Genomic DNA, 26915 nt, shown 5'->3' on the forward strand with positions numbered 1-26915 from the left:
ACCCCACACGACCATTCTCTGGAATAATCTGTATATTTTGTACTGGAATAAATCTTTATTTTATTAAGATTGGTTTGAGCAGAATATATGGTCTATAGCTCACTTAATGGATGCAAATGATAATTTATTATTAGATGATAAACAGTTCTGCACTAAACACAGTTTCAACCCTTCAAAATCAGACTTTGTTTAATTACATAAAGCGATACCCCAAGAATTTATGTTTCTAATGAAAAATATAATAGTCCATGAACCTAGACAGCCACAACTGGCCTCACTATCAATTCAGGGGATTTTAATCCTGGACAAGAAATGGAATAATTATTTTATTAGAAACTGTCTAACTGAGAAACTATTCACTGGAAGACAGAACAAAAATGATATCCTACATAAGTTTGATAAAAATTCAATTGATAGATGAAGAACTGCATACCTAACATTCCCAATATTCCCCAAAACAAAGGAAACACACTTTAAAATTATGAATGACGTTTATCCTTCAAAAGAATTACTTAGACTACATTTTAACATTGATGATAATTTATACTCATTTTGTGAAAATGATACCGAAACTACAGACGGTATATTTCTCTCATGTGGTGTAATCCATACATTTTGGCTTAACATTCACAAATGGATAAAACAAAAAGTATCGTCATTTCCAGATTTGATTTCGAGAGACGATATAACATTTGGTATGATCTTACTAAACAAAAACAATGAACTCTGTAATGTAATGTCATTCTGTGTCTGGCTAAAAATATCATCCCCCAAATTTCTTGAATGAATTTAAATTATACTTAAGATCCTTAAAATTTGTAAAAGGAGTAAAAGCAGAGAGATTGTATGATATTTTAAAACATTTTCCCACTGAATTAGATAACTGAGATAAAACTGTTTCCCTTGTGTGTGTGTGTGTGTGTGTGTGTGTGTGTGTGTGTATATATATATATATATATATATATATATATATATATATATAGGGTTTTTAACTAGTTTTCTTGCTTGTTTACTTGTTTTCCTTTTTTCTTTCTATCTATGTATTATAAGTTGTTTATATTAGATTTTTATCAGATTGTTCCCTTTGATAATTTCTTTCTCCCTCCCTGTATTTAATATAATGATAACATGATGATGTTGCTATGTTGGCTTTGTACAATTGTACTTTTTCAATAAAGTGTTATTGAAAAAAAGGGGTGGAGGGAAAGAGAGAGAGAGAGAGAGAGAGAGAGAGAGAGAATATTACACAGTTGCACAGATGTATAAAGCTTATCTTTGAGTGGTGTGTGTATATCATGAGTGAGTGAAGTGAATGAGTGAAAATATTTTTCAACACGAGAATATAAACTTCATATCTTCAAAACACTGTGATTACACAATGGTGTGAAGATATGAAGTTTATATTCTCATCTCATCTCATTATCTCTAGCCGCTTTATCCTTCTACAGGGTCGCAGGCAAGCTGGAGCCTATCCCAGCTGACTACGGGCGAAAGGCGGGGTTCACCCTGGACAAGTCGCCAGGTCATCACAGGGCTGACACATAGACACAGACAACCATTCACACTCACATTCACACCTATGCTCAATTTAGAGTCACCAGTTAACCTAACCTGCATGTCTTTGGACTGTGGGGGAAACCGGAGCACCCGGAGGAAACCCACGCGGACACGGGGAGAACATGCAAACTCCGCACAGAAAGGCCCTCGCCGGCCCCGGGGCTCGAACCCAGGACCTTCTTGCTGTGAGGCGACAGCGCTAACCACTACACCACCGTGCCGCCCCGTTTATATTCTCATGTTGAAAAATATTTTGAAATGAAAACGCTTCGTAGCACTCATCTTCATTTTCCAATTCCAGGATGCCAGGAACAGAATTGAGGTCAAATAACACAATAGCGCCATCTAGTGACCAGCACCTAGAGCATGGTTTTATGTCTGGTTGCAAATGGTTCTTTATATTTATTTGGACACATATATTTATTTGGACAATTACACAAGTTAATGAAAAGAATTTAAATTTTGAACCAGTTCTCCATTTTGACAACGCGCATCCAGTCAGCGGGAAAACACTGGGACTGATGTCATCAGAGTGAAATGTCAGGAAATATGTCACTCAGATCTGCGATGAATTTCATATGAAAAATGTGAGTTTTTCAACACGAGAAGATAAACTTCATATCTTCAAGGCAAAGTGTGATTTTCTTTTTATTATATCGACACATTCACAAACAAAGAGTCCCCAAATTTATCAAAACAATTCACTGATTGATTTCCTCATGAGTGACAGATAGAGATTTATGTCACCATTTTGGTTCTCTATGTGGTTCTCCAGATGGAGCTCTCTTTGGTTCTCCAGATGGAGCTCGGATGAAAAATACGAGTGGTGGATTTCCCACTAAAACACTCGTGTGTGTGTGTGTGTGTGTGTGTGTGTGTGTGTGTGTGTGTGTGTGTGTGTGTGTGTGTGTGTATCACACACACGTTTTAGTGGGAAATCCACCACTCATATTTTTCATATACATTTATAAAATATATATGATGATGATGATCAAATTAAAAAATATATATACTCGTGTATATATACACACATACACACAGGTCTTTCCCCGACATCAGCGCCGTGCTGTCACTTGCACACCAAAAAAAAAAAATCAATAAATTGAACAATGCAGAGTACTTTCCACACCTAAATCTCTCCTATTCCCCTCTGAAAATGAGTAATAACTATAGAAGTGGGAAGATATTGTAAATATATAGGTCTAGACTATCCTGGTACTCAACCCAGAAGTGAAGAGCATCGTAAACTGAGTATCTGCAACTAATTTGTCTGTTGTTATCCAGGTGAGGATTGGTTCCCTTTTGAGTCTGGTTCCTCTCGAGGTTTCTTCCTCGTGTTGTCTGGGGGAGTTTTTCCTTGCCACCGTCGCCACGGGTTTGCTCATTGGGGATAAATTAGGGATAAAATTGACTCATGTCTTGGGTCATTCAGATTCTGTAAAGCTGCCTTGGGACAATGTCTATTGTTAAAAGCGCTATACAAATAAACTTGACTTGACTTGACATGAAAATAAAGGGTGTCGCAGTGTGCACTGAATTGCCATTCACAACCAGACATAAAACCACACTCTAGGCACTGGTCGCTAAATGGTGCTGCTGTGTATTTGACCTCAATTCTGTTCCTGGCATCCTGGAATTGGAAAATGAAGAGAAGTGCTACGAAGTGTTTTCATTTCAAATCTAATTTTGCCATTTAAATTTCGTCCCTTGCATTTTTAACAAGGTAAAAAACAGCAAATTTAATCATGAATTGTGACTAAATAAATCTGAGACGCCAGCAGAATGCACAATTTGAAGTCTTTCAAAATTTCAAAAGACTAATTTAAAATTTCAACATTTTCCAGGAGAGCCTGCTCCCAGACCCCTCTAGCAGCCTTCAGGGCCCTCCAGGTCGGGCCACATCAGTAGCACCACTCTGATATTTTTGTCTGGTGAAAGCCCTGATGTGTGTGTGTGTGTGTGTGTGTGTACGTACGTACATACATACATACATATGTTATTTACCAGCTGGGAGGTCCGTACGGTGAAATACCGTGACCAAGGTCTTGAAAGTACTGATTGAGGCCCTCTGGGCCGAGGTCAGTATTCAAGGCTGAGGTCACGGTATTTCACCGTACGGATTGACCGTATAATATATTTATTTTTTTCTTTACCAAATTCTAACAGAAAACGAGAGCACCTGAAAGTGAAAACCGAGCCGAGCCGCCATTTTGAATTGTCATTCATGGCTGTAATGCAAATGGCTTCCTCCTCGGTATACAAGTGCACTTCCATGGCAGGCAAACAACTACTTTTGCTGCCTATGTAGTCCCCTATTTATACAAATAGGAGTCATTCAGGGTTCAGCCATGTTTTTGCTCAGTGTTAGCAACAGTTAGAGGTTTTTAGCTTTCTCCTGAAATGTTTTCTTTTATTTCTTCTTCCTCAGGGGAGTAAAACTCGCTTTCGCTGTGAACACTGTCGTTATCGCTATCCATGCTGTAAAATTAATGCTGTTCTCCTGAGAAATGCTGGCAAAAATGTCTAAGAATTTTGATAATCTTATAAATCAAGCTTATAAAAAAAGATAAATGTTGCCAAAAAATGCTACTATGTTTGTTGTTGTAAACGAGCGAGTCGCCAGAGGTCCGTAACTGGGGTCTGTAACTGGGGTCCGTATCGTACGATACAGACCCGGTTGCCAGCCAATCAGAGCGCAGGATTTAATGGAAACCAGACTACGAAAAAAAAAAAAAAAAATATATATATATATATATATATATATATATATATATATATATATATATATACACACACACACACACACATATATAATTTTTTTTTGAGTGAGCCATGTTTTCATGGAAATGGATCATTCCACTGAGGTGGAGGGAGGGAGAATTACTTTAATGAAATTACTTTAGTTACATTAAATTTTGTACTCGAACCTTTCATACAGTATATCAGCTATGGGTATATTTTAATGTTGAATAATATAATTATATAATCTAGTGAATTGTTGAAATTGGTGGAACAGTAAAAGTTTATAAACATGATTTCACCCAAATATTTGACATTTAAATGTTTTACTTAAATCCTTAAGTGCTTATCCTTCTTTCAGGTTTCACTTTTGTTGTTTTCATTTTTCTTATTTTGAAGTTACTGTTTCATGAAATGAAGAGCACTCTGTACTGCTGGGAAAAAAGGGGATAAAAACAAAAAGAAAGCGCATCCTGAGAATGAGCCCCGTTAGGTTACAGTACCTGCATATCTATTGTAATGACCAGCATGGCTTGTGATACACTGCTCAGCCAGGAAGTGACGTCTTAGCAGGAAGTAGTATCGTCCCAAGCTCATGAGCTGCGGTTTAGGCAGAACATCTCTGTTCCGTGTCCGGGGACTTTCCCCTAAGCATCGGGAGAAACTGGGTTCTCAGCGCGTAGCTTAGACAGCAAGTCTTCAGGCATGCGCAGTAAAAATGGGACCCCTCAGAGTTTATATAGCGCGACACATAACTAGTTTTTTCCGTGACGGTAGATTTTATATCGGCTTATATATAAGTTATATATATATATATATATATATATATATAGTGTATTATAGATGTCATGCTGTTTAAAATGTTAATATAACTCTTGTATTTCTGCATTAAGTCTCGATTTATACACTCGAACACCGGTATGCAAATGAGCTCGAAACGTCACTGAAATAGACCGATCCGCTTCTCTGATTGGCTACTGCTCTGCCCTGGAGCTCTCAGAGCAATTTATTAACAGAGTTTATAACATCTCATAACGTGTCATTTGGAGCTATTAATGTAGATTTAACCCCTCAACAAACAGCTACATACATTTTACAGAGAATTTGCGAAGAGAATTTGTAAAAATGTTTGAAAAATAAACTAATAGAGCACATTGAGTCATGTTTTTGTTATTATAAAAAAGTTACTATTGATTAAAATTGTATTTATGTTCACTCTTATCCAAGACACTTTTTAATGTTGGATTTGAAACAAAATAATGCAGAAGAAAATTAAAAAATCATTTAAAAACTTAATTAATACAAAAAACAATAGCATAAACGATACAATATAAGGGGCGGCACGGTGGTGTAGCGGTTAGCACTGTCGCCTCACAGCAAGAAGGTCTGGGTTCGAGCCCCGTGGCCGGCGAGGGCCCTTCTGTGTGGAGCTTGCATGTTCTCCCCGTGTCCGTGTGGGTTTCCTCCAGGTGCTCCGGTTTCCTCCACAGTCCAAAGACATGCAGGTTAGGTTAACTGGTGACTCTAAATTGAGCGTAGGTGTGAATGTGAGTGTGAATGGTTGTCTGTGTCTATGTGTCAGCCCTGTGATGACCTGGCGATTTGTCCAGCTGGGATAGGCTCCAGCCCGCCTGCGACCCTGTAGGACAGGATAAAGCGACTACAGATAATGAGATGAGATACAATATAAGACTAGTATGAAGTGCATCTGTATTATTGTTGTTGTTGACTCATAATAATAATAATAACAACAATATCACATTTATGCCCTGTTATTCTCTCTTCTTCATGATTCACTCAGGATATCACAATATCACACTCCAGTAACAACGTGTGTGTACAAAAAGCATGAAATCTGATCCAGGGTTACACAACCTCTGTCTGCGTGGTGAGAAAAGAATGAGGGAAGAGGAGGAGGAGGTGCAGAAACACCCACAGCATCGAGCAGGACCCAAGAAAAAGGTACAGTTTTGTATATTCTAATCCTCTGATGTATATAAGACTGATAGAAAGTAGAAATGCATGCTGGATCATGGAGAGAGATGAAGTGTGGATGTGTTCTAGTGTGGAGATGTACATGTGTAGGAACTTAGAGCTGAATGTTACTCTACAGTCTGATGTCCGAATGCAAGTGTCCTCTCTCTAGAAATGCAAAACATTATTTCACATCTGTTCTGATCTTCATGGTCATGTTGAAGGATATTTACAGAACCTGTAGAGCATTCTGGCTATAGAACTGGATTACTATCGAAAGTTTAAGAGACAAACTAGGAGTTATATTTATGATCACCTTTTGTTTATTAGTTTGTTTTTAGTTTACACTGTAAAGCACTTTGAGCTGCATTTTAAATGTATTAAAGGTCTTATATCAATAAAGTCTATTATTAGTGTTCTGAAAACCCATTTTACTGCGAATGATATGAGCTAAAAAGGGAGATATGACACTTCTGGAAGCCTGGACAGGAAGAGTTGTGCAATACGATTAATATTTATGATTATACCATGATATTAATTCTGCAGTACTGTAGTGCAAAAGGCTGTAGATCGTAGCTCGGATGGAGCTCGGATGAAAAATACGAGTGGTGTATTTCCCAGTAAAACACTCGTGTATATATGTGGTGTGAGAACCCTTTGCTTTTTAAAATTGTATCAGTAATCTCATGTACACTTTGTGGTGTTTTATAAAGAACTCACTTGGTAAGGTTTCTGCCACGGTTCCTCTGGACACTCGGACTGTCTGAGTGTTTATAGTTAAACCCTTTATTATGTCTGAAAAGTGGTGTATTATGTAACATGTTACTTCTTTTACTGACACATAACCATTCTGGAACATTTCTTACAGACTCAATAATGTATCCGATACCGTTATACATCCAATACCGACACACATCTGATACCGATATACATCCGATACTGTTACACATCTGATACTGATACACATCTGATACTGTTACACATCTGATACTGATACACATCTGATACTGTTACACATCTGATACCGACACACATCTGATACCGTTACACATCTGATACCGACACACATCTGATACCGATATACATCCGATACCGATATAATCCGATACCATTATACATCCGATACTGTTACACATCTGATACCGACACACATCTGATACTGTTACACACCTGATACCGACACACATCTAATACCGTTACACATCTGATACCGACACACATCTGATACTGTTACACATCTGATACTGATACACATCTGATACTGATACACATCTGATACCGACACACATCTGATACTGTTACACATCTGATACCGACACACATCTGATACCGTTACACATCTGATACCGACACACATCTGATACTGTTACACATCTGATACTGATACACATCTGATACTGATACACATCTGATACCGACACACATCTGATACTGATACACATCTGATACTGTTACACATCTGATACTGTTACACATCTGATACCGACACACATCTGATACCGTTACACATCTGATACCGACACACATCTGATACTGTTACACATCTGATACTGATACACATCTGATACTGTTACACATCTGATACCGACACACATCTGATACCGTTACACATCTGACACCAACACACATCTGATACTGTTACACATCTGATACCGACACACATCTGATACTGTTACACATCTGACACCGATACACATCTGATACTGTTACACATCTGATACTGATACACATCTGATACCAATACATCCGATACTGATATACATCCGATACCGACACACATCTGATACTGTTACACATCTGATACCGACACACATCTGATACTGTTACACATCTGACACGACACACATCTGATATTGTTACACATCTGATACTGATACACATCTGATACTGTTACACATCTGATACCGACACACATCTGATACCGTTACACATCTGACACCGATACACATCTGATACTGTCACACATCTGATACTGATACACATCTGATACTGTTACACATCTGATACCGACACACATCTGATACTGTTACACATCTGATACCGACACACATCTGATACCGTTACACATCTGACACGACACACATCTGATATTGTTACACATCTGATACTGATACACATCTGATACTGTTACACATCTGATACCGACACACATCTGATACCGTTACACATCTGACACCGATACACATCTGATACTGTCACACATCTGATACTGATACACATCTGATACCGTTACACATCTGATACCGACACACATCTGATACTGTTACACATCTGATACCGACACACATCTGATACTGTTACACATCTGACACCGATACACATCTGATACTGTTACACATCTGATACTGATACACATCTGATACTGTTACACATCTGACACCGATACACATCTGATACTGTTACACATCTGATACCGACACACATCTGATACTGTCACACATCTGATACTGTCACACATCTGATACTGTTACACATCTGATACTGACACACATCTGATACTGTTACACATCTGACACCAATACACATCTGATACTGTCACACATCTGATACTGATACACATCTGATACTGTTACACATCTGATACTGATACACATCTGATACCAATACATCCGATACTGATATACATCCGATACCGACACACATCTGATACTGTTACACATCTGATACCGACACACATCTGATACCGTTACACATCTGACACGACACACATCTGATATTGTTACACATCTGATACTGATACACATCTGATACTGTTACACATCTGATACCGACACACATCTGATACCGTTACACATCTGACACCGATACACATCTGATACTGTCACACATCTGATACTGATACACATCTGATACTGTTACACATCTGATACCGACACACATCTGATACTGTTACACATCTGATACCGACACACATCTGATACTGTTACACATCTGACACCGATACACATCTGATACTGTTACACATCTGATACTGATACACATCTGATACTGTTACACATCTGACACCGATACACATCTGATACTGTTACACATCTGATACCGACACACATCTGATACTGTCACACATCTGATACTGTCACACATCTGATACTGTTACACATCTGATACCGACACACATCTGATACTGTTACACATCTGACACCGATACACATCTGATACTGTCACACATCTGATACTGATACACATCTGAAACTGTTACACATCTGATACCGACACACATCTGATACTGTTACACATCTGACACCGATACACATCTGATACTGTCACACATCTGATACTGATACACATCTGATACTGTTACACATCTGATACTGTTACACATCTGATACCGACACACATCTGATACTGTTACACATCTGATACTGTTACACATCTGATACCAATACATCCGATACTGATATACATCCGATACCGACACACATCTGATACCGTTACACATCTGACACCAATACACATCTGATACCGTTACACATCTGATACTGTTACACATCTGATACTGTTACACATCTGATACCGACACACATCTGATACCGACACACATCTGATACCGTTACACATCTGACACTGACACACATCTGATACTGTTACACATCTGATACTGATACACATCTGATACTGTTACACATCTGATACCGACACACATCTGATACCGTTACACATCTGACACCGACACACATCTGATACTGTTACACATCTGACACCAATACACATCTGATACTGTTACACATCTGATACTGATACACATCTGATACTGTTACACATCTGACACCGATACACATCTGATACTGTTACACATCTGATACCGACACACATCTGATACTGTTACACATCTGATACTGTTACACATCTGATACCAATACATCCGATACTGATATACATCCGATACCGACACACATCTGATACTGTTACACATCTGATACCGACACACATCTGATACCGTTACACATCTGACACCGATACACATCTGATACTGTTACACATCTGATACTGATACACATCTGATACTGTTACACATCTGATACTGTTACACATCTGATACCGACACACATCTGATACTGTTACACATCTGATACTGTTACACATCTGATACCAATACATCCGATACTGATATACATCCGATACCGACACACATCTGATACTGTTACACATCTGATACCGACACACATCTGATACCGTTACACATCTGATACCGACACACATCTGATACTGTTACACATCTGACACCGATACACATCTGATACTGTTACACATCTGATATTGTTACACATCTGATACCAATACATCCGATACTGATATACATCCGATACCGACACACATCTGATACTGTTACACATCTGATACCGACACACATCTGATACTGTTACACATCTGACACCGACACACATCTGATACTGATACACATCTGATACTGTTACACATCTGACACCGATACACATCTGATACTGTTACACATCTGATACCGACACACATCTGATACCGTTACACATCTGACACCGACACACATCTGGTACTGTTACACATCTGATACTGTTACACATCTGATACCAATACATCCGATACTGATATACATCCAATACCAACACACATCTGATACTGTTACACATCTGATACCGATACATCCGATACTGATATACATCCGATACCGACACACATCCGATACTGTTACACATCTGATACCGATATACATCCGATACTGATATACATCCGATACTGTTACACATCTGATACCGACACACATCTGATACCGATATACATCCGATACTGCTACACATCTGATATACAGTACATCCGATACCGTTATACATCCAATACCGACACACATCCGATACCGATATACATCCGATACTGTTACACATCCGATACCGATATACATCCGATACCGATATACATCCGATACCGTTACACATCCGATACCGATATACATCCGATACCGTTACACATCTGATACCAATAGACATCCGATACCGTTACACATCCGATACCGATATACATCCGATACCGTTACACATCTGATACCAATATCAAATCAAATCAAGTTTATTTGTACAGCGCTTTTAACAATAAACATTGTCGCAAAGCAGCTTTACAGAATTTGAACGACTTAAAACATGAGCTAATTTTATCCCTAATCTATCCCCAATGAGCAAGCCTGTGGCGACGGTGGCAAGGAAAAACTCCCTCAGACGACATGAGGAAGAAACCTCGAGAGGAACCAGACTCAAAAGGGAACCCATCCTCATTTGGGCAACAACAGACAGCCTGACTATAATATTAACAGTTTTAACAGGTATAACCCTCAACTGTCCTCATGGGGCCGTCCTTCACAGGAGTGGGGCGATAAAACTCCGACCAGACACAGGGCACCAGGATGGATCAAGCAGGTCCGAGGGGCAGAAGAGGCCAGCATCTCAATCCCAGGATCAACATGTAACTCAGAGGGACAGATGGGGGGGGGGAGGGGGGAGAGAGAGAGAGAGAGAGAGAAAGAAAACACGTTGTTAGGTATGCCCTAAAAATGACAAGTATTAAATCTGTGTGGTAGGCTCGCAGAGACGAGAGTCTTTACATCAGGCATGACGCACAATGGCATGTTAATATGGTAAAAAATATATCATGACCTGCTCTGGCTGGATGCTTGAACTTGAACTATACCAATATACATCCAATACCGTTACACATCCGATACCGATATACATCCGATACTGTTACACATCTGATACCAATATACATCCGATACCGTTACACATCCGATACCGATATACATCCGATACCGTTACACATCTGATACCAATATACATCCGATACCGTTACACATCCGATACCGATATACATCCGATACCGTTACACATCCGATACCGATATACATCCGATACCGTTACACATCTGATACTGATATACATCCGATACCAATACACATCCAATACTGTTACATATCTGATACTATTACACATCCGATACTGATACACATCCGATACTGACACACATCCGATACTGACACACATCCGATAATGATATCCAGCCAATAATGATATACAGCCGATACTAGTATATATTATACATACATGAGTGTTTTATTGGGAAATATGGCACTTGTATTTTTCATCTGAGCTCCATCCCGGACATGGAGAACCAAAACCATGACCTAAATCTCTGTCACTTGTGAGAAAATCGATGATAAATTGATGTTTTGATAAATTCGGGGACTTTTTGTTTGTGAACATGGCAATATAATAAAAAGCAAATCACATGTTGGCTTGAAGATATGAAGTTTATCTTTTCATGTTCAAAATATTTTCACTTGTTCACTTCACTCACTCGTGATATATACATTCACCACTCGAAGATAAGCTTATCCTCTCTCTCTCATATATATATATATATATATATATATATATATATATATATATATATATATATATATATAATTTCAGGCTAATATATAATATATAGAAATTGGCTCAGACGTGTGTGCAGTATTGCAGATGTGATTATATCTTAGACAATTTCAGCGAGATAATTATAAGATGGTGAATGATTCTGTGTACAGATATCTAAATTTCTTGTTCCATTGATGAAATGTTTCAGTTCAGTTCAAATCAAATCAGTGAACTTTATGGTTAGTGCAGTTTAAACAGTTACACCATCACTAAATCACTCAAATTAAATTTTTATATAAATAGTGAATTTTTTAAAAAGGGATTTGAAAAAAACAAAGTTGAGAAAAAAAATACACAATCAATGCAAGTTAGGTGTGTGTGTGTGTGTGTGTGTGTGTACAGTCACTGTATTCTGTCTCTACTGTAATAAATAATAATAATAATAATAATAATAATAATAATAATAATAATAATAAAGTGGACCTGGCGACTTGTCCAGGGTGAACCCCGCCTTTCGCCTGTAGTCAGCTGGGATAGGCTCCAGCTTGCCTGCGACCCTGTAGAAGGATAAAGCGGCTAGAGATAATGAGATGAGATAAAGTGTGCAGATTCAGAAAAGTTATTGTACATATTATAGACAATATTTATTTTCGTTGTACCTCAATACTGAAGGAATCCTCCTACTATATCCTCCTGAACTAAATATATGATCGATATTAAAATGTTTTCTGTCTTAGTTCATTTTCAGTGTTGAAACTTGGCAAAAAAAAGTCTACATTACAGTTCACGGATCGTCTCCAGCCCATTTAGTGAATTATTATATTTGACACGAAGGTTAAAATACTACACTACACTGCAAAAAACTGAAAACTGAACTTGAAGAGAAAATTCTTTAACACTAGTGAAATGATCTTGCTGCATGGACACATAATTTTACTTGACAAGACATCTTAGAATAAGTTGGTTACAATCTAGAACTAGTTTTAATAATCTCAGAGTTGGTGTTTCGTTTTCTTCTAATAGGAAATGCGAGATCATTTCAACTACTTGCAAGATATTCTAACTTGTTAAGACATCATTTTTGCAGTGTAGAAGAAAACAAGACACCAACTCTGGTTATTAAAACTAGTTCTAGATTGTAACCAGCTTATGCCAAGATGTCTTGTCAAGTAAAATTATCTGTCCATGCAGCAAGATCATTTCACTAGTATTAAGGAATTTTCTCCTCAAATTCAGTTTTCAGTTTTTTGCAGTGTATCAGGATAAAAGTTGTATTTACGCGTACAGCATTGAGCAGATGCTCTGATCACCCTGATCTCTGCTGAAAGAAGATCTCCTTCTGCTCAGAAACCGTTCATGGCCATGATTACTGTTAAACTAAACCCTGGTAGAGAGGAGGTGGTATCAGGAGGAGTTTCTGTGTAGGTTTAGTGTTTCAGTTTCGCAAAAACTAGCCTGAATAAAAATGAAATCCTATAGTTACACAAATAACATTAAAAAAGCTTTTACAGAGGTGTGTAGATTAAGTCCAACGTACTGCACTCTCAGAAAATAAACTACATTATTGTACTTTTAGGTGTACACCGGCTTGTCACTGGATCAGTTTCCTCTAAGGTACTTATTTGTACCCTTTATATACTGCTTGGGAACATATATGCAGCTTTTTGGCCCGAAAAGGTACACAGAGTTACCCTGAAGTCCAATGTTGAGCCCTGGGGGGTACATTAGCGTAGCTTGTACCTTGGGGGACAGGAATGGACTCCTCCTGTACCCCTATTTCTAACAGTGTGTATAATTCCACATAAATAAGAAAAATATAGCCGGTGTGTGAAAATGTTCCTCATTTATTTTTAAACAGATCCAAAGAAACTGAGAAAGCACACTGAAGGTGAAAGAGATCTCCTCAGCTCATTCTGTTCTTTAATAAATCAGGAATAACACACAGTGAGACATGCTGTTACAGGAAAATAATCCACACTGGGGTAGGGTGATGAAGCGGCGTTACCGTTACCACCCTGAAGTTGATTATTTTCCTAATACAACACATCCCTGAGTGTTTTATTCCCCTTACACCACAGCTGACACTGAAGACTCCTTCCATAAACGTCTCCTTCCCCTGAGAAACCTTCACCATATTAACAGTTTTTATAAAGCTATGTTCATGTGGTGTGTTTGCTGTACACTGGTGAGCTGTGAATGAGCCGTTACTATAGAAACGATAACGTTGTTATAGCGAGCGCGTTAATATAAACCTGCGCTACTGTCAGAGCTGCTGATACAGAAAACTAATCGACACCTTCGTGTAATTCCACGGCTCAACATTAGATTTTGTCAGGAAAAAAGAACTGCTGCTCTCATTTCAGAAAACTAGAAAAAAACCTCAGACACATCATGAAATTGTGTGTGGAACCAATCCACAGCGCGTCTGCATGGGTTCTGTGTGAGTTCCTCTGGGTTGGCTTTCCAGTTTCCTCCCAGGAACATGCTGAGATATGAACCGACTGCGTGACCCTGACCAGGATAAACCACTTCCTGAAGATGAACTTTAAAACAGAAGGAAGTGAAAAACTTGACAAAATGTATTTTAAAGAGGAGTCCTAATTCTGCGCTTTCTTTCTTTTTTCCCCTCTTTAGGAATAATCTGAAGTGAAAATGACACGCTACACACTCCCAGTGGTGCTCTTGCTCAGCTTTGTGTCTCACACCTCGACATCGAGTGAGGAACTCACGCTGAAGCCTCCTGAGCACGATCTGTTCAACAGCTCTCTGTACGCCGCATGCAGGATGAAACCCAACACCCAGCTGGTGCCTGGAATGCCCAAAGTGTACGGACATGTCCTGTTTAAACAAAGTGGCCCGGAGGAGAACTTACAGGTGATGTTCAAGCTCCACGGCCTGCCTGCGTCTAAATCTCAGTCCCGAGCGATACACATTCATCAGTACGGAGATCTCAGCGAGGGCTGCACCTCCACCGGCGGCCACTACAACCCAGAAGGGGTCAACCATCCGCTTCATCCAGGGGATTTCGGAAACTTTATCACCCCCAATGGGAAGATTCGACGGGCTATAGACTCCAAAGCCACTCTCTACGGCAGGTTGTCGGTTCTCGGCCGTGCTGTGGTGATCCATGAGAAGGAGGACGACATGGGACGAGGAGGAGACGCAGGAAGTCTTCTGCACGGGAACGCAGGAGGACGACTGGCCTGCTGTGTGATCGGAATAAGCAGCTCCAAACTCTGGAATAAATCTAAGCAGTGAATTATTGTGGGGTCGAGTCTGTACATATGGGTGTGGCGATATATCAGTATATTAATCCTGTTAATGTTGTGTTACTTTGGCGTGAACATATCCAAGTACGCTGTCATCATGGTGTCACTGGGTTGGGACGATATATCGATATCGTGATTATGGAAACATTATATAAGCAGAGCAGATACAGTACAAACAGAATAAAGAAAGAATGAAATAAACACATTCAGAAAATAAAACAAAATTTAAAAAATATATAAATACAAAATTAGAAGAAAAAAGAAGAAAAAAATTACTAATTTTAATCTTACTACTTACCTCTTTCATCTTTTTCTTCTGTTTCTTCTTCTTCTCCTTTATTATTAATTATTACTATTAATACGCAGGTGATGACAGAAAATCATGCGCACTGATTCTGATTGGTCGAGAAATTCAGACTATTTCTCGATAATCCCCTCGAGCGACTCGGCAAAATGGCGTCGAAGTGCTTCGTCACCGTAAGTGAGGAAGAATTACAGATGATGAAAGAAAACGCTGTTCCTAAAAGCACTAAAGATGCTCCGAAGTTTGGGCTAAAACTGTTCAAAGGGAAGGTGGGGTTGGGATTTATTTTATCGATTTCAAAACAAAGTATTTTATGTGACTCGGCGTAGATCAGTGACGCGAGTCTGCGCCACAAAGTTATTACACTTACATGAAGATTTTGAAGTTTGAAATAAATTTTTTTAACATGATTATTTAAAAATAATCACCTGTGTATTTATACTAAAACAATTATCCACCTCAGGTGATATTCAGCTCACCTTCAGTGAATAATTGTTAATCACTGTATCAACATTCACTGGATATGAGCAATCGTGCGCTCTGAGTGGCTACTCTACTTCTAGGATATCAGCTCATATACAGTGAGTAGAGAAAAACAAAATGGCAGAGCACATCAAGTCAGATTTATCACTTTGTTATCAAGTATTTAAAAGAAACAGAAATAGCTAAAGGAATATAGTGTCGTCGTCCCCAGTAGCGCCTGTTCCACAATCCAGCCCAGTCGGTGGCAATATTGCACCTTTAAGTTGGTTTGCCAACCACCAAAAAACCCTAAAGAAAAACAAAATGGCGGAGCATGTTGCTGAACCAACTGAAGATGAAATAAAAACTCTACTCGAAAACAAAACCCCCAAAAATAAAAAGCAACAAAATATGGAATAAAAGCATTTGATGGTAAGAACATATCTTTTTTATTTTTCAATAATAATAATAATTATTATTATTATTATTATTACATTTTTCACAAATTGCTCCTGTCATTCTGCTGGTTTGTTTACATTCTAAGCGGAAATGATTTTGTCGGACGTTTTGTATAAAGTTTTTATTTATGAAATTTGCAAAAAATAAAAATGCTCCGTTTCTCAAAATCCAGTGAATGTGGATAGAATAAAACATTTATTCCACTCAATCTCGGTGCTACGCGCCTCGTCGGCTATCACCTCATGTACGACTCGATTTCATGGAATAACTGTTAAACATTTGCATTTGCAATTTGTATTCGTCTTCTGAACTTGCATCTTTATTTTTTATATTCCCTCACCCAAAATGTGCTGATCTGTGTGTGAGAGAATGATTGATGTGCCTTTTCTTTTGTAATCCAGTTGAATTAATCCCATGTTCAGTGTGTGATTCAGTGTTTATCTGTATTTGCGTTTTAAAGCGTTCCTTGCATGTGACCTTGTGTTCTGTTTGGAGAGTTTGGGTAATAAGCAAATAATCTATGGTCATGTTGAACCCGATGATAAGATGGAGTTTCTGTTGGTGTACATGCGAGAACATCTAATCTGTTACTGGAGTAAAGTTTACTTCAATTCTCACTCTTACTTTATGCCTATTATTTTATTATTTACTAAAGTTCTTCTGATCCTGGAGTTTAACAGCCAATAAAATCAAATAAAATGTCTCATCTCATCTCATCTCATCTCATTATCTGTAGCCGCTTTATCCTGTTCTACAGGGTCGCAGGCGAGCTGGATCCTATCCCAGCTGACTATGGGCGAAAGGCGGGGTTCACCCTGGACAAGTCGCCAGGTCATCACAGGGCTGACACATAGACACAGACAACCATTCACACTCACATTCACACCTACGCTCAATTTAGAGTCACCAGTTAACCTAACCTGCATGTCTTTGGACTGTGGGGGAAACCGGAGCACCCGGAGGAAACCCACGCGGACACGGGGAGAACATGCAAACTCCGCACAGAAAGGCCCTCGCCAGCCACGGGGCTCGAACCCGGACCTTCTTGCTGTGAGGCGACAGCGCTAACCACTACGCCACCGTGCCGCCCCCAAATAAAATGTCCCTATTTCAAATAAATATGTGGTGCTTTCTATAGATATTTTTTCAGAGCAAGTCTTGTGAGAAATATGTGGGCAGCTTTTACTGTCCAACTAACTTCCTTCCTGAAAATCAAATGGCAAATAAAATGAAATGAAATAAAATACAAAACTGGAGTGTTATTTGATATTAGCAGAGCTCCATATTACAGAGAACATGGTAATGCATCAACCGGATTTTTTATTTCTTTTGCGACTGTATGATGAATGATGAACGAGTCCCACCACAGGGACCCTGACTGTAAGTGCAAGGCGACGTCTCTCATAAACACCTGACCGCCGAACAACGACATTTGTATCTTTATTTCCATAAGATAGCTGGGTTTTTTCCAGCACTTATTTTTTATGGAACACATTTTACAGAAAATATTCATGACAGTTTCATATAAAACAAGTTAAAACAGTTTTATTAGTCCACTTGCTTGTTGGACAGGTGACAGTTTGTATCGTGTAAGGGTGATAGATGGATGTAATCGCAGGAAGAGTTTTCTTGAAAACACGCTTGCAATCAGATCCAAAACGGAGACAAAGGCAGACAGGCAGTGGTGGAGTGAGGCACAGACAGGATATCAGAGGGATACAATACTCACAGTCCAAAAACACAAACAGGGTCAAAACCAGAAAAGTGACACAAAATACAAGGCTTTTGCAAAGTCTGTGTGTTACTCAGAGTCCTTATATAAATGTCTGCGCTGTGATTGAGCTCTGATCAGGAACAGGTGCATGGGGATTAGTCCTAATGGTGCTGTGTGGATGTGAGAGATGAAACCAGACAGGTGTGTGACGTATGGAGTGTGATATTGGACGGTAACTCTACAGTAGTGGTGTAAAGTGAAAGCGCTGGTTCACTGCTGTCCCCCAGGCACCCAGCAGAGTCACACCATAATAAATGTGGTGGTGTTGTTTCTAGCGCATGGCATGCGGCATCAAAGAAAGGAATAAATATGTATCGTAACTGTGATATGTCTCTCATTATTGGTCTCACTGTCACAAGATAATGCAGTGATTTACTGAGGTGAAAAACACAACATGACACAATTCGATGGTTTATTCATGGTGCTGTAATATTATTATTCTATTCAGGGGATTTTGTGCCTTTGTTAATATTTTGCTCATAAACTCATCAGGAGCTCTGCTTTTAGATACTGTTTAAGTATATATTAATATCTACTAGTGCATCTCAAAAAATTAGAATATTGTGAAAAAGTTCAATATTTTCCATCAGTTATTTAAGAAAGTGAAAACGTTATATATTATAAACTCATTACACATAAACTAAAATGTTTCAAGCATTTTTCTACTTTAATTTTAATCAGTATGGCATACAGTACAAAAACATAAAAAAAATCTCAAAATATTAGAATATTTCATTTTGAGTTTGAGTAAAACAGTATGAACACAGTGTATCTCTTGGTCTAGTTCAGTACACACAACCACAATCATGGGGAAGACTGCTGACTTGACTGTTGTCCAGAAGATGATCACTGATGCCCTCCACAAGGAGGGTAAGCCACAAAAGGTCATTGCTGAAAAGGGTGGCTGGAAAAGGTGCACAAGCAACAGGGATGGCTGCAGTCTTGAGAGGATTGTCAAGAAAAGTTGATTCAAGAACTTGGGAGAGCTTCACAAGGAGTGGACTGAGGCTGGTGTCAGTGTATCAAGACCCATCACGAACAGACATGTTCAAGAAAGGGGCTACAACTTTCGCATTCCTAATATCAAGCTACTCCTGAGCCAGAGACAATGTCAGAAGTGTCTTATCTGGGCTAAGGAGAGAAAGAAATGGATTGTTGCTCAGTGGTCCAAAGTCCTCTTTTCAGATGAAAGTACATTTTGCATTTAATTTGGAAATCACAGTTCTAGAGTCTAGAGGAAGAGTGGAGAGGCACAGAATCCAAGGTGTTTGAAGCCCAGTGTGAAGTTTCCACAGTCTGTGATGATTTGGGGTGCCATGTCATCTGCTGGTGTTGGTCCACTGTATTTTATCAAGTCCAAAGTCAACACAGCCATCTACCAGGAGATTTTAGAGCACTTCATGCTTCCATCTGCTGACGAGGTTTTTGGAGATGCTGATTTCCTTTTCGAGCAGGACTTAGCACCTACCCACAGTGCCAAAACTACTACCAAATGGTTTGCTGACCATGATATTACTGTGTTTGATTGGCCAACCAACTTGCCATAGAGAATCTATGGGGTATTGTCAAGAGGAAGATGAGAAACACCCGACCCAAAAATTCAGATATGCTGAAGGCCACTATCAAAGCAACCTGGGCTTCAATAACACCTCAGCAGTGCCACAGACTGATCACCTCCATGCCACACCGCATTGATACAGTAATTCATGGTAAAGGAGCCCCAACCAAATATTGAGTGTATAAATGAATATACTTTTCAGAAGTTGGACATTTCTGTATTGCAAATCCTTTTTTTGATTGATCTTAGGGAATATTCTAATAATTTGAGAGACTGGATTTCTGATTTTCATGAGCTATAAGCCATAATCATCAAAATTAAAACAAAAAAGGCTTTAAATATTTCACTTTACATGTAATGAATATAGAATATATGAAAGTTTACCTTTTTGAATTAAATTATGAAAAAAAAGGAACTTTTTCATGGTATTCTAATTTTTTGAGATGCACTAGTATATTACAAGTGGATTTGCATTGTGCTTGGTTCCCTGATAAGCTACAGCACTTGAAAAGCTGTGAGTCGCTACAGTAGATAATCCTTAAGTTATAAAATTATAAGCAATATCTAAGGCATAAAATGTTGAATGTGAGCTTACAAAATAACCATGTACACTCATTTTTGCTTTTTGAGCTATATGCGAAAATTAAATAATAAAATTAAAATCAGTGTGAAGTATTTCAGAGTATACTTTTGATATCCATGAGCTGTTATGGGCAGATTGAACAAGAGGGTATGGACCAATATCCACCTGACTGTAAGCACTAAAATTAAGGTCGACCAAGCTTGTGCCCTTGGTACTCTGCTTTCCAGCAGTGAGGCCTGGACCACCTCCACAGGGCAGAAAAAGAGGCTCAATAGCTTCCACTTATGATAACTTCGATAAGTTTTGCACATCACTTGGCAGGATAAAGTCACCCATGCAGAGGTCCTGCAGCATGCCGGCATTCCCAGCGTTCGGACTTTACTCAGTCAGACACAGCTCAGATGGCTAGGACAGGTGAGGCGAATGCCACCTGCGTGCATCCCTAAGGACATGCTGTATGGCCAGCTTGCTGAGAGTGCTAGGACTGGAGGTCGACCCCAGCTCAGATACGAGGACATCTGCAAGAGGGACCTGTACAGTAGATGTTCCAGATTGATGTGAAGAAGAAGAAACCTTTATTTCTCACATACACACTTCAAGCACAGTGAGATTCATCCTCTGCATTTAACCCATCTGAAGCAGTGAACACACACACACACACACCCAGAGCAGTGGGCAGCCACACCAGAGCGCCCGGGTAGCAGTAAGGGGTTCGGTACCTTGCTCAAGGGCACTTCAGCCCAAGGCCACCCCATGTTAACCTAACCGGGGGAAGCCAGAGCACCCGGAGGAAACCCACACAGATACGGGGAGAACATGCAGACTCCACACAGAAAGGCCCCCGCCAGCTACTGGGCTCAAACCCAGAACCTTCTTGCTGTGAAGCAACAGCGCTAACCACTACACCACCGTGCCGCCCATGTGGATGACTGGGAGAGCACTGCAGATGATAGAGGTGCCTGGAGGCTTGTAGTTAAAAAGGGCATTGAAGAAGCTGAAGCTACAAGGATCTCTGACCAGGCTACCAAGTGGGCCAGAAGAAAGGTGAGAGCTACTACCACCCCAACTCCTTCATCGTTTCTGTGCTGCTCATGTGGAAGAGAGTGCCGCTCAAGAGCGGACCGTCACAGCCACTCAAGCAAGTGTTCCATCTGAAATTGAGTTATAAACTCTAAGTGTGTTAAATCATTTTGCTCAAACTATTGGTTATGTACTGTATATCACTACAAATGTTCTAGATTAACTCTGAATTGTCCAATCTACTCAAACCTCCCAGTTATTTTAATTTTCACACTGTTTCTTAAAGTTTCAATTGTCAATACAAATCGTGATAGGTTTTAATATTTTTATCCACATTATTATATTTTATTTGTTCTATTCGTTATTATATATTTGCCACAAATTTATATTTATGTTATGCACATCTTTCATGTAAATAAGTTTCAGCTTTTGAAACCCTGTGCCTAATATTTAACAGTTATTCCACGAAACTGAGTCGTACATGAGCTGATAGCCGACGAGGCGCATAGCACCGAGTTGTCCATCATCCGTGTACGACGACATTGAGTGGAATAACTGTTTTATTCTATCCACATTCACTGGATTTTGAGAAACGGAGCATTTTTATTTGTATTTTTTCCAAATTTGATAAATAAAAGCTCTATACAAAATGTCCAGGGCGGCACGGTGGTGTAGTGGTTAGCGCTGTCGCCTCACAGCAAGAAGGTCCAGGTTCAAGCCCCGTGGCCAGCGAGGGCCTTTCTGTGCGGAGTTTGCATGTTCTCCCCGTGTCCGCATGGGTTTCCTCTGGGTGCTCCGGTTTCCTCCACAGTCCAAAGACATGCAGGTTAGGTTAACTGGTGACTCTAAATTGAGCGTAGGTGTGAATGTGAGTGTGAATGGTTGTCTGTGTCTATGTGTCAGCCCTGTGATGACCTGGCGACTTGTCCAGGGTGAACCCCGCCTTTCACCCGTAGTCAGCTGGGATAGGATCCAGCTCGCCTGCGACCCTGTAGAACAGGATAAAGTGGCTATAGATAATGAGATGAGATGAGACAAAACGTCCGACAAAATCATTCCCGCTTAGAATGTAAACAAACCAACGAAATGACAGGAGCAATTTGTGAAAAATGCGATGATGATAATAATAATAATAATAATAATAATAATTCTTGAAAAATTACAAAAAGATATGTTCTTACCATCAAATACTTTTATTCCATATTTTGTTGCGCTTTTTTTGGGGGGGGTTGTTTTCGAGTAGAGTTTTTATTTTTATAGAGTTTTAGAGTTTTTATAGAGTTTTACTGACCAACTGCATCACTGTGTGGTACGGCAGCGCTATAGCTATGGACCGCAAACGCCTGCAGAGGGTGGTGAAGACTGCTGAGAGGATCACCAAAACTCCACTGCCCTCTCTGCAGAGCATCTACCACCGCAGAGTCCACAGGAGAGCTGCCTCCATCCTCAAAGACCCCACCCACCCCCAGCACGGACTGTTCACACTCCTACCCTCAGGCCGGAGGGACAGAAGTGTGAAACGTAAGACTGTCAGACTAAAGAACTCTTTCTTTCCCACCACCATCAGACTTCTGAACAGCTAACAGGAGTCTATAACCATGGACCACCTCCCTGTAAACTGTCCTTGACTGTTTACATCTGGTTACATTGTTTGCACATTACTGCCCGTTTTGCTGCTACGTCTGATATCGCCTTATTTTTGTATTACACTACCTATTTTGCACTACATTTACCTTTATTTTGTACTATACTGGGTGTTTTTTGCTTTTATTGTTGCACTATATTGCCTTTACTTTGTATTATTTCTTCCACCTATTTATTTGTAATTGGCATTCATGGTGGACAGCAAACTAAGAATTTCATTGTGCAAGAGGACATGTCCTTACTGTGCATATAACAATAAACACTTTGAACTTATTTCATCCTCGGTTGGTTCAGTAACACGCTCCGCCATTTTTGTTTTTCTCTACTCATGGTATATGAGCTGATATCCTAGTAGTAGAGTAGCCAATCAGAGTGTGCAATTGCTTATATTCAGTGGATGTGGGTAGAATAAAATTGTTTATTATTATTATTATTATTATTATTATTATTATTATCCATATGTGTGCTACTCCATCTCTGCAGAGCATCTCTGCGCCACGCCTTCCGACAGTCTGAAGACGGCATCCACACCAGGAGTGACGGGGGCCTCTTCAACCTGGCATGCCTCCAAGCAAAGACGAAGGTGCGGAAGGTCCTCATCAGAGAGATGCTCTTCACAGACGATGTCGCCCACACCAAGGAAGTGGTACAGCGACTCATCACCCGCTTCGCAGATGCCTGCAACGAGTTCGGGCTCACTATAAGCCTGAAGAAGACCAGCATCATGGGCCAGGACGTCAGCAGAGCTCCCCACATCACCATCGGCAACCACACCCTTGAAGTGGTGGACAGGTTCACCTATCTGGGCTCCACCATCTCCAGCAACATCTCTCTCGACACCAAGCTGAGCGTGCGGATCAGCAAAGCAGTAACAACAATGGCCTGTCTTGCGAAGAGAGTCTGGGACAACACCATGCTCACGACCAACACCAAAATGGGAGTGTATCAGGCCTGCGTGTTGAGCACTCTCCTCTATGGAAGCGAAGCATGGACCCTCTACTCCTGCCAAGAACGCAGACTGAACGCCTTCCACATGCGCTGTCTCAGAAGACTTCTGGGCATCACCTGGCAGGACTAAGTCACCAACACCGATGTCCTGGCCAAGGCAGGGATGCCCAGCATGTTTGCCATGCCATGCTGACCCAGAGACGCCTGCGCTGGCTAGGCCACATCAGCCGCATGGACGACGGCTGCATCCCAAAGGACATGCTGTATGGTGAGCTGGCCATAGGTTCCAGACCCACAGGACGACCCGCACTACACTACAAGGACATGTGCAAGTGCGACCTGAGGGCAGGCAGCTTCAACCCCGCAGACCTGGAGACGGCGGCCTCAGATTGCGCCGGCTGGCGGTCCACCACCAAGGCTGTCGTTGGGGAAGCTGAGGAAAGGAGAGAGACCCGGTGGGAGGAGAGGAGGCTCCGACGACAGCGGAGACTGCAGACGGCATCAGCAGACACCCGACTAAAGGGGTGTCCACACGGCACATAGTTGCATCGATGCTGCACCAATGTATTTTGTTGCGATATATCTTACACCGGTGTAAATTTTGTGGAGCGTTCACGCGTCACAAACCTGCTTACTAGAGAGAAGCGCGTTAGCACCGGTGCAGTCCCACTTGCGTTCACATGGCAGTTTTTGCGTCCGTGCTATACGATAGTAATAATGCAGAAATGAAATATGCGCATGAGTGAAAATGTACTTCCTTTTCCCGCCTTGTTTGTGATTGATATATCGAAAAACCATGGTTTATACTTCTCCAGACAAGCTTTCTACGTTGTCGTCTATCAGACACCGTAAAAGGGTAAAAGAGAGAAAGGAAAGGTTGCGCAAGTACAAGAGAGCACGAAAACAACGCATTCTACAATTCATTCGGCAACAAATCGACGACTTCGTGTTGTTCATGGCCATGTGGACGGTTGTCATGGCATCACCAAGCGCCGGGAAAACAACGTGGATGAAGACACGCAGTTCTGTTTGGTGGGAGAGAATTGTCAACGGATCGTTTACTCATTCAGACTGGATATCAAACTTCAGAATGAGCAAGGAAGCATTCGGATATTTGGGCACTAAGCTTCGTCCATCCCTCTCACGTGTAACGACTGTCATGTGTTAACTCTCCTCACGTGTAGCGAATCTACCCCTGTAGCGTTCAGACGTCCCATTTTACAGTGCTCAGCATAAATGAGTACACCCCCTTTGAAAAGTAACATTTTAAACAATATCTCAATGAACACAAACAATTTCCAAAATGTTGACAAGACAAAGTTTAATATAACATCTGTTTAACTTATAACGGAAAAAAGTAAGGTTAATAATATAACTTAGATTGCACATTTTTCAGTTTTACTCAAATTAGGGTGGTGCGAAAATGAGTACACCCCACAACAAAAACTACTACATGTAGTACTTTGTATGGCCTCCATGATTTTTAATGACAGCACCAAGTCTTCTAGGCATGGAATGAACAAGTTGGCGACATTTTGCAACATCAATCTTTTTCCATTCTTCAACAACGACCTCTTTTAGTGACTGGATGCTGGATGGAGAGTGATGCTCAACTTGTCTCTTCAGAATTCCCCATAGGTGTTCGATTGGGTTCAGATCAGGAGACATACTTGGCCAGTGAATCACTTTCACCCTGTTCTTCTTCAGAAATCCAACAGTGGCCTTAGATGTGTGTTTAGTCATGTTGGAAAAGTGCACGACGACCAAGGGCACGGAGTGATGGTAGCATCTTCTTTTTCAGTATAGAGCAATACGTCTGTGAATTCATGATGCCATCAATGAAATGCAGCTCCCCGACACCAGCAGCACTCATGCAGCCCCACATAAGGACACTGCCACCACCATGTTTCACTGTAGGCACCAGGCAGTTTTCTTTGTATTCCTCACCTTTGCGACGCCATACAGTTTTGAAGCCATCAGTTCCAAAAACATTTATCTTGGTCTCATCACTCCAGAATATAGAGTCCCAGTAGTCTTCATCTTTGTCAGCATGGGCCCTGGCAAACTCTAGGCGGACTTTTTTGTGCCTGGGCTTTAGGAGAGGCTTCTTTCGTGGACGGCGTCCATGCATGCCATTCCTCTGCAGTGTATGCCGTATTGCGTCACGGGAAATAGCCACCCCAGTTTTGCTTTCTGCTTCTTTAGATAACTGCAGTGAACTTGCATGCCGATTTTCTTCAACCCTTC

General features: G+C 40.4%; 1 protein-coding gene across 1 annotated transcript; it reads left to right on the forward strand.

The window, feature by feature from the left end:
* The first annotated feature begins 6178 nt into the window (after positions 1 to 6178).
* Positions 6179 to 17847, forward strand: sod3b (superoxide dismutase 3, extracellular b). The gene is made up of 2 exons (XM_060926595.1): positions 6179 to 6258; positions 15282 to 17847. Exon 2 carries the CDS (start codon positions 15300 to 15302, stop codon positions 15903 to 15905), a length of 606 nt encoding a protein of 201 aa, XP_060782578.1. The 5' UTR covers positions 6179 to 6258; positions 15282 to 15299; the 3' UTR covers positions 15906 to 17847.
* Positions 17848 to 26915: the final 9068 nt, after the last annotated feature.

The sequence above is a fragment of the Neoarius graeffei genome, chromosome 7 (genome assembly GCF_027579695.1).
Source record: "Neoarius graeffei isolate fNeoGra1 chromosome 7, fNeoGra1.pri, whole genome shotgun sequence".
NCBI classification, from domain to species: Eukaryota; Metazoa; Chordata; class Actinopteri; order Siluriformes; family Ariidae; genus Neoarius; species Neoarius graeffei.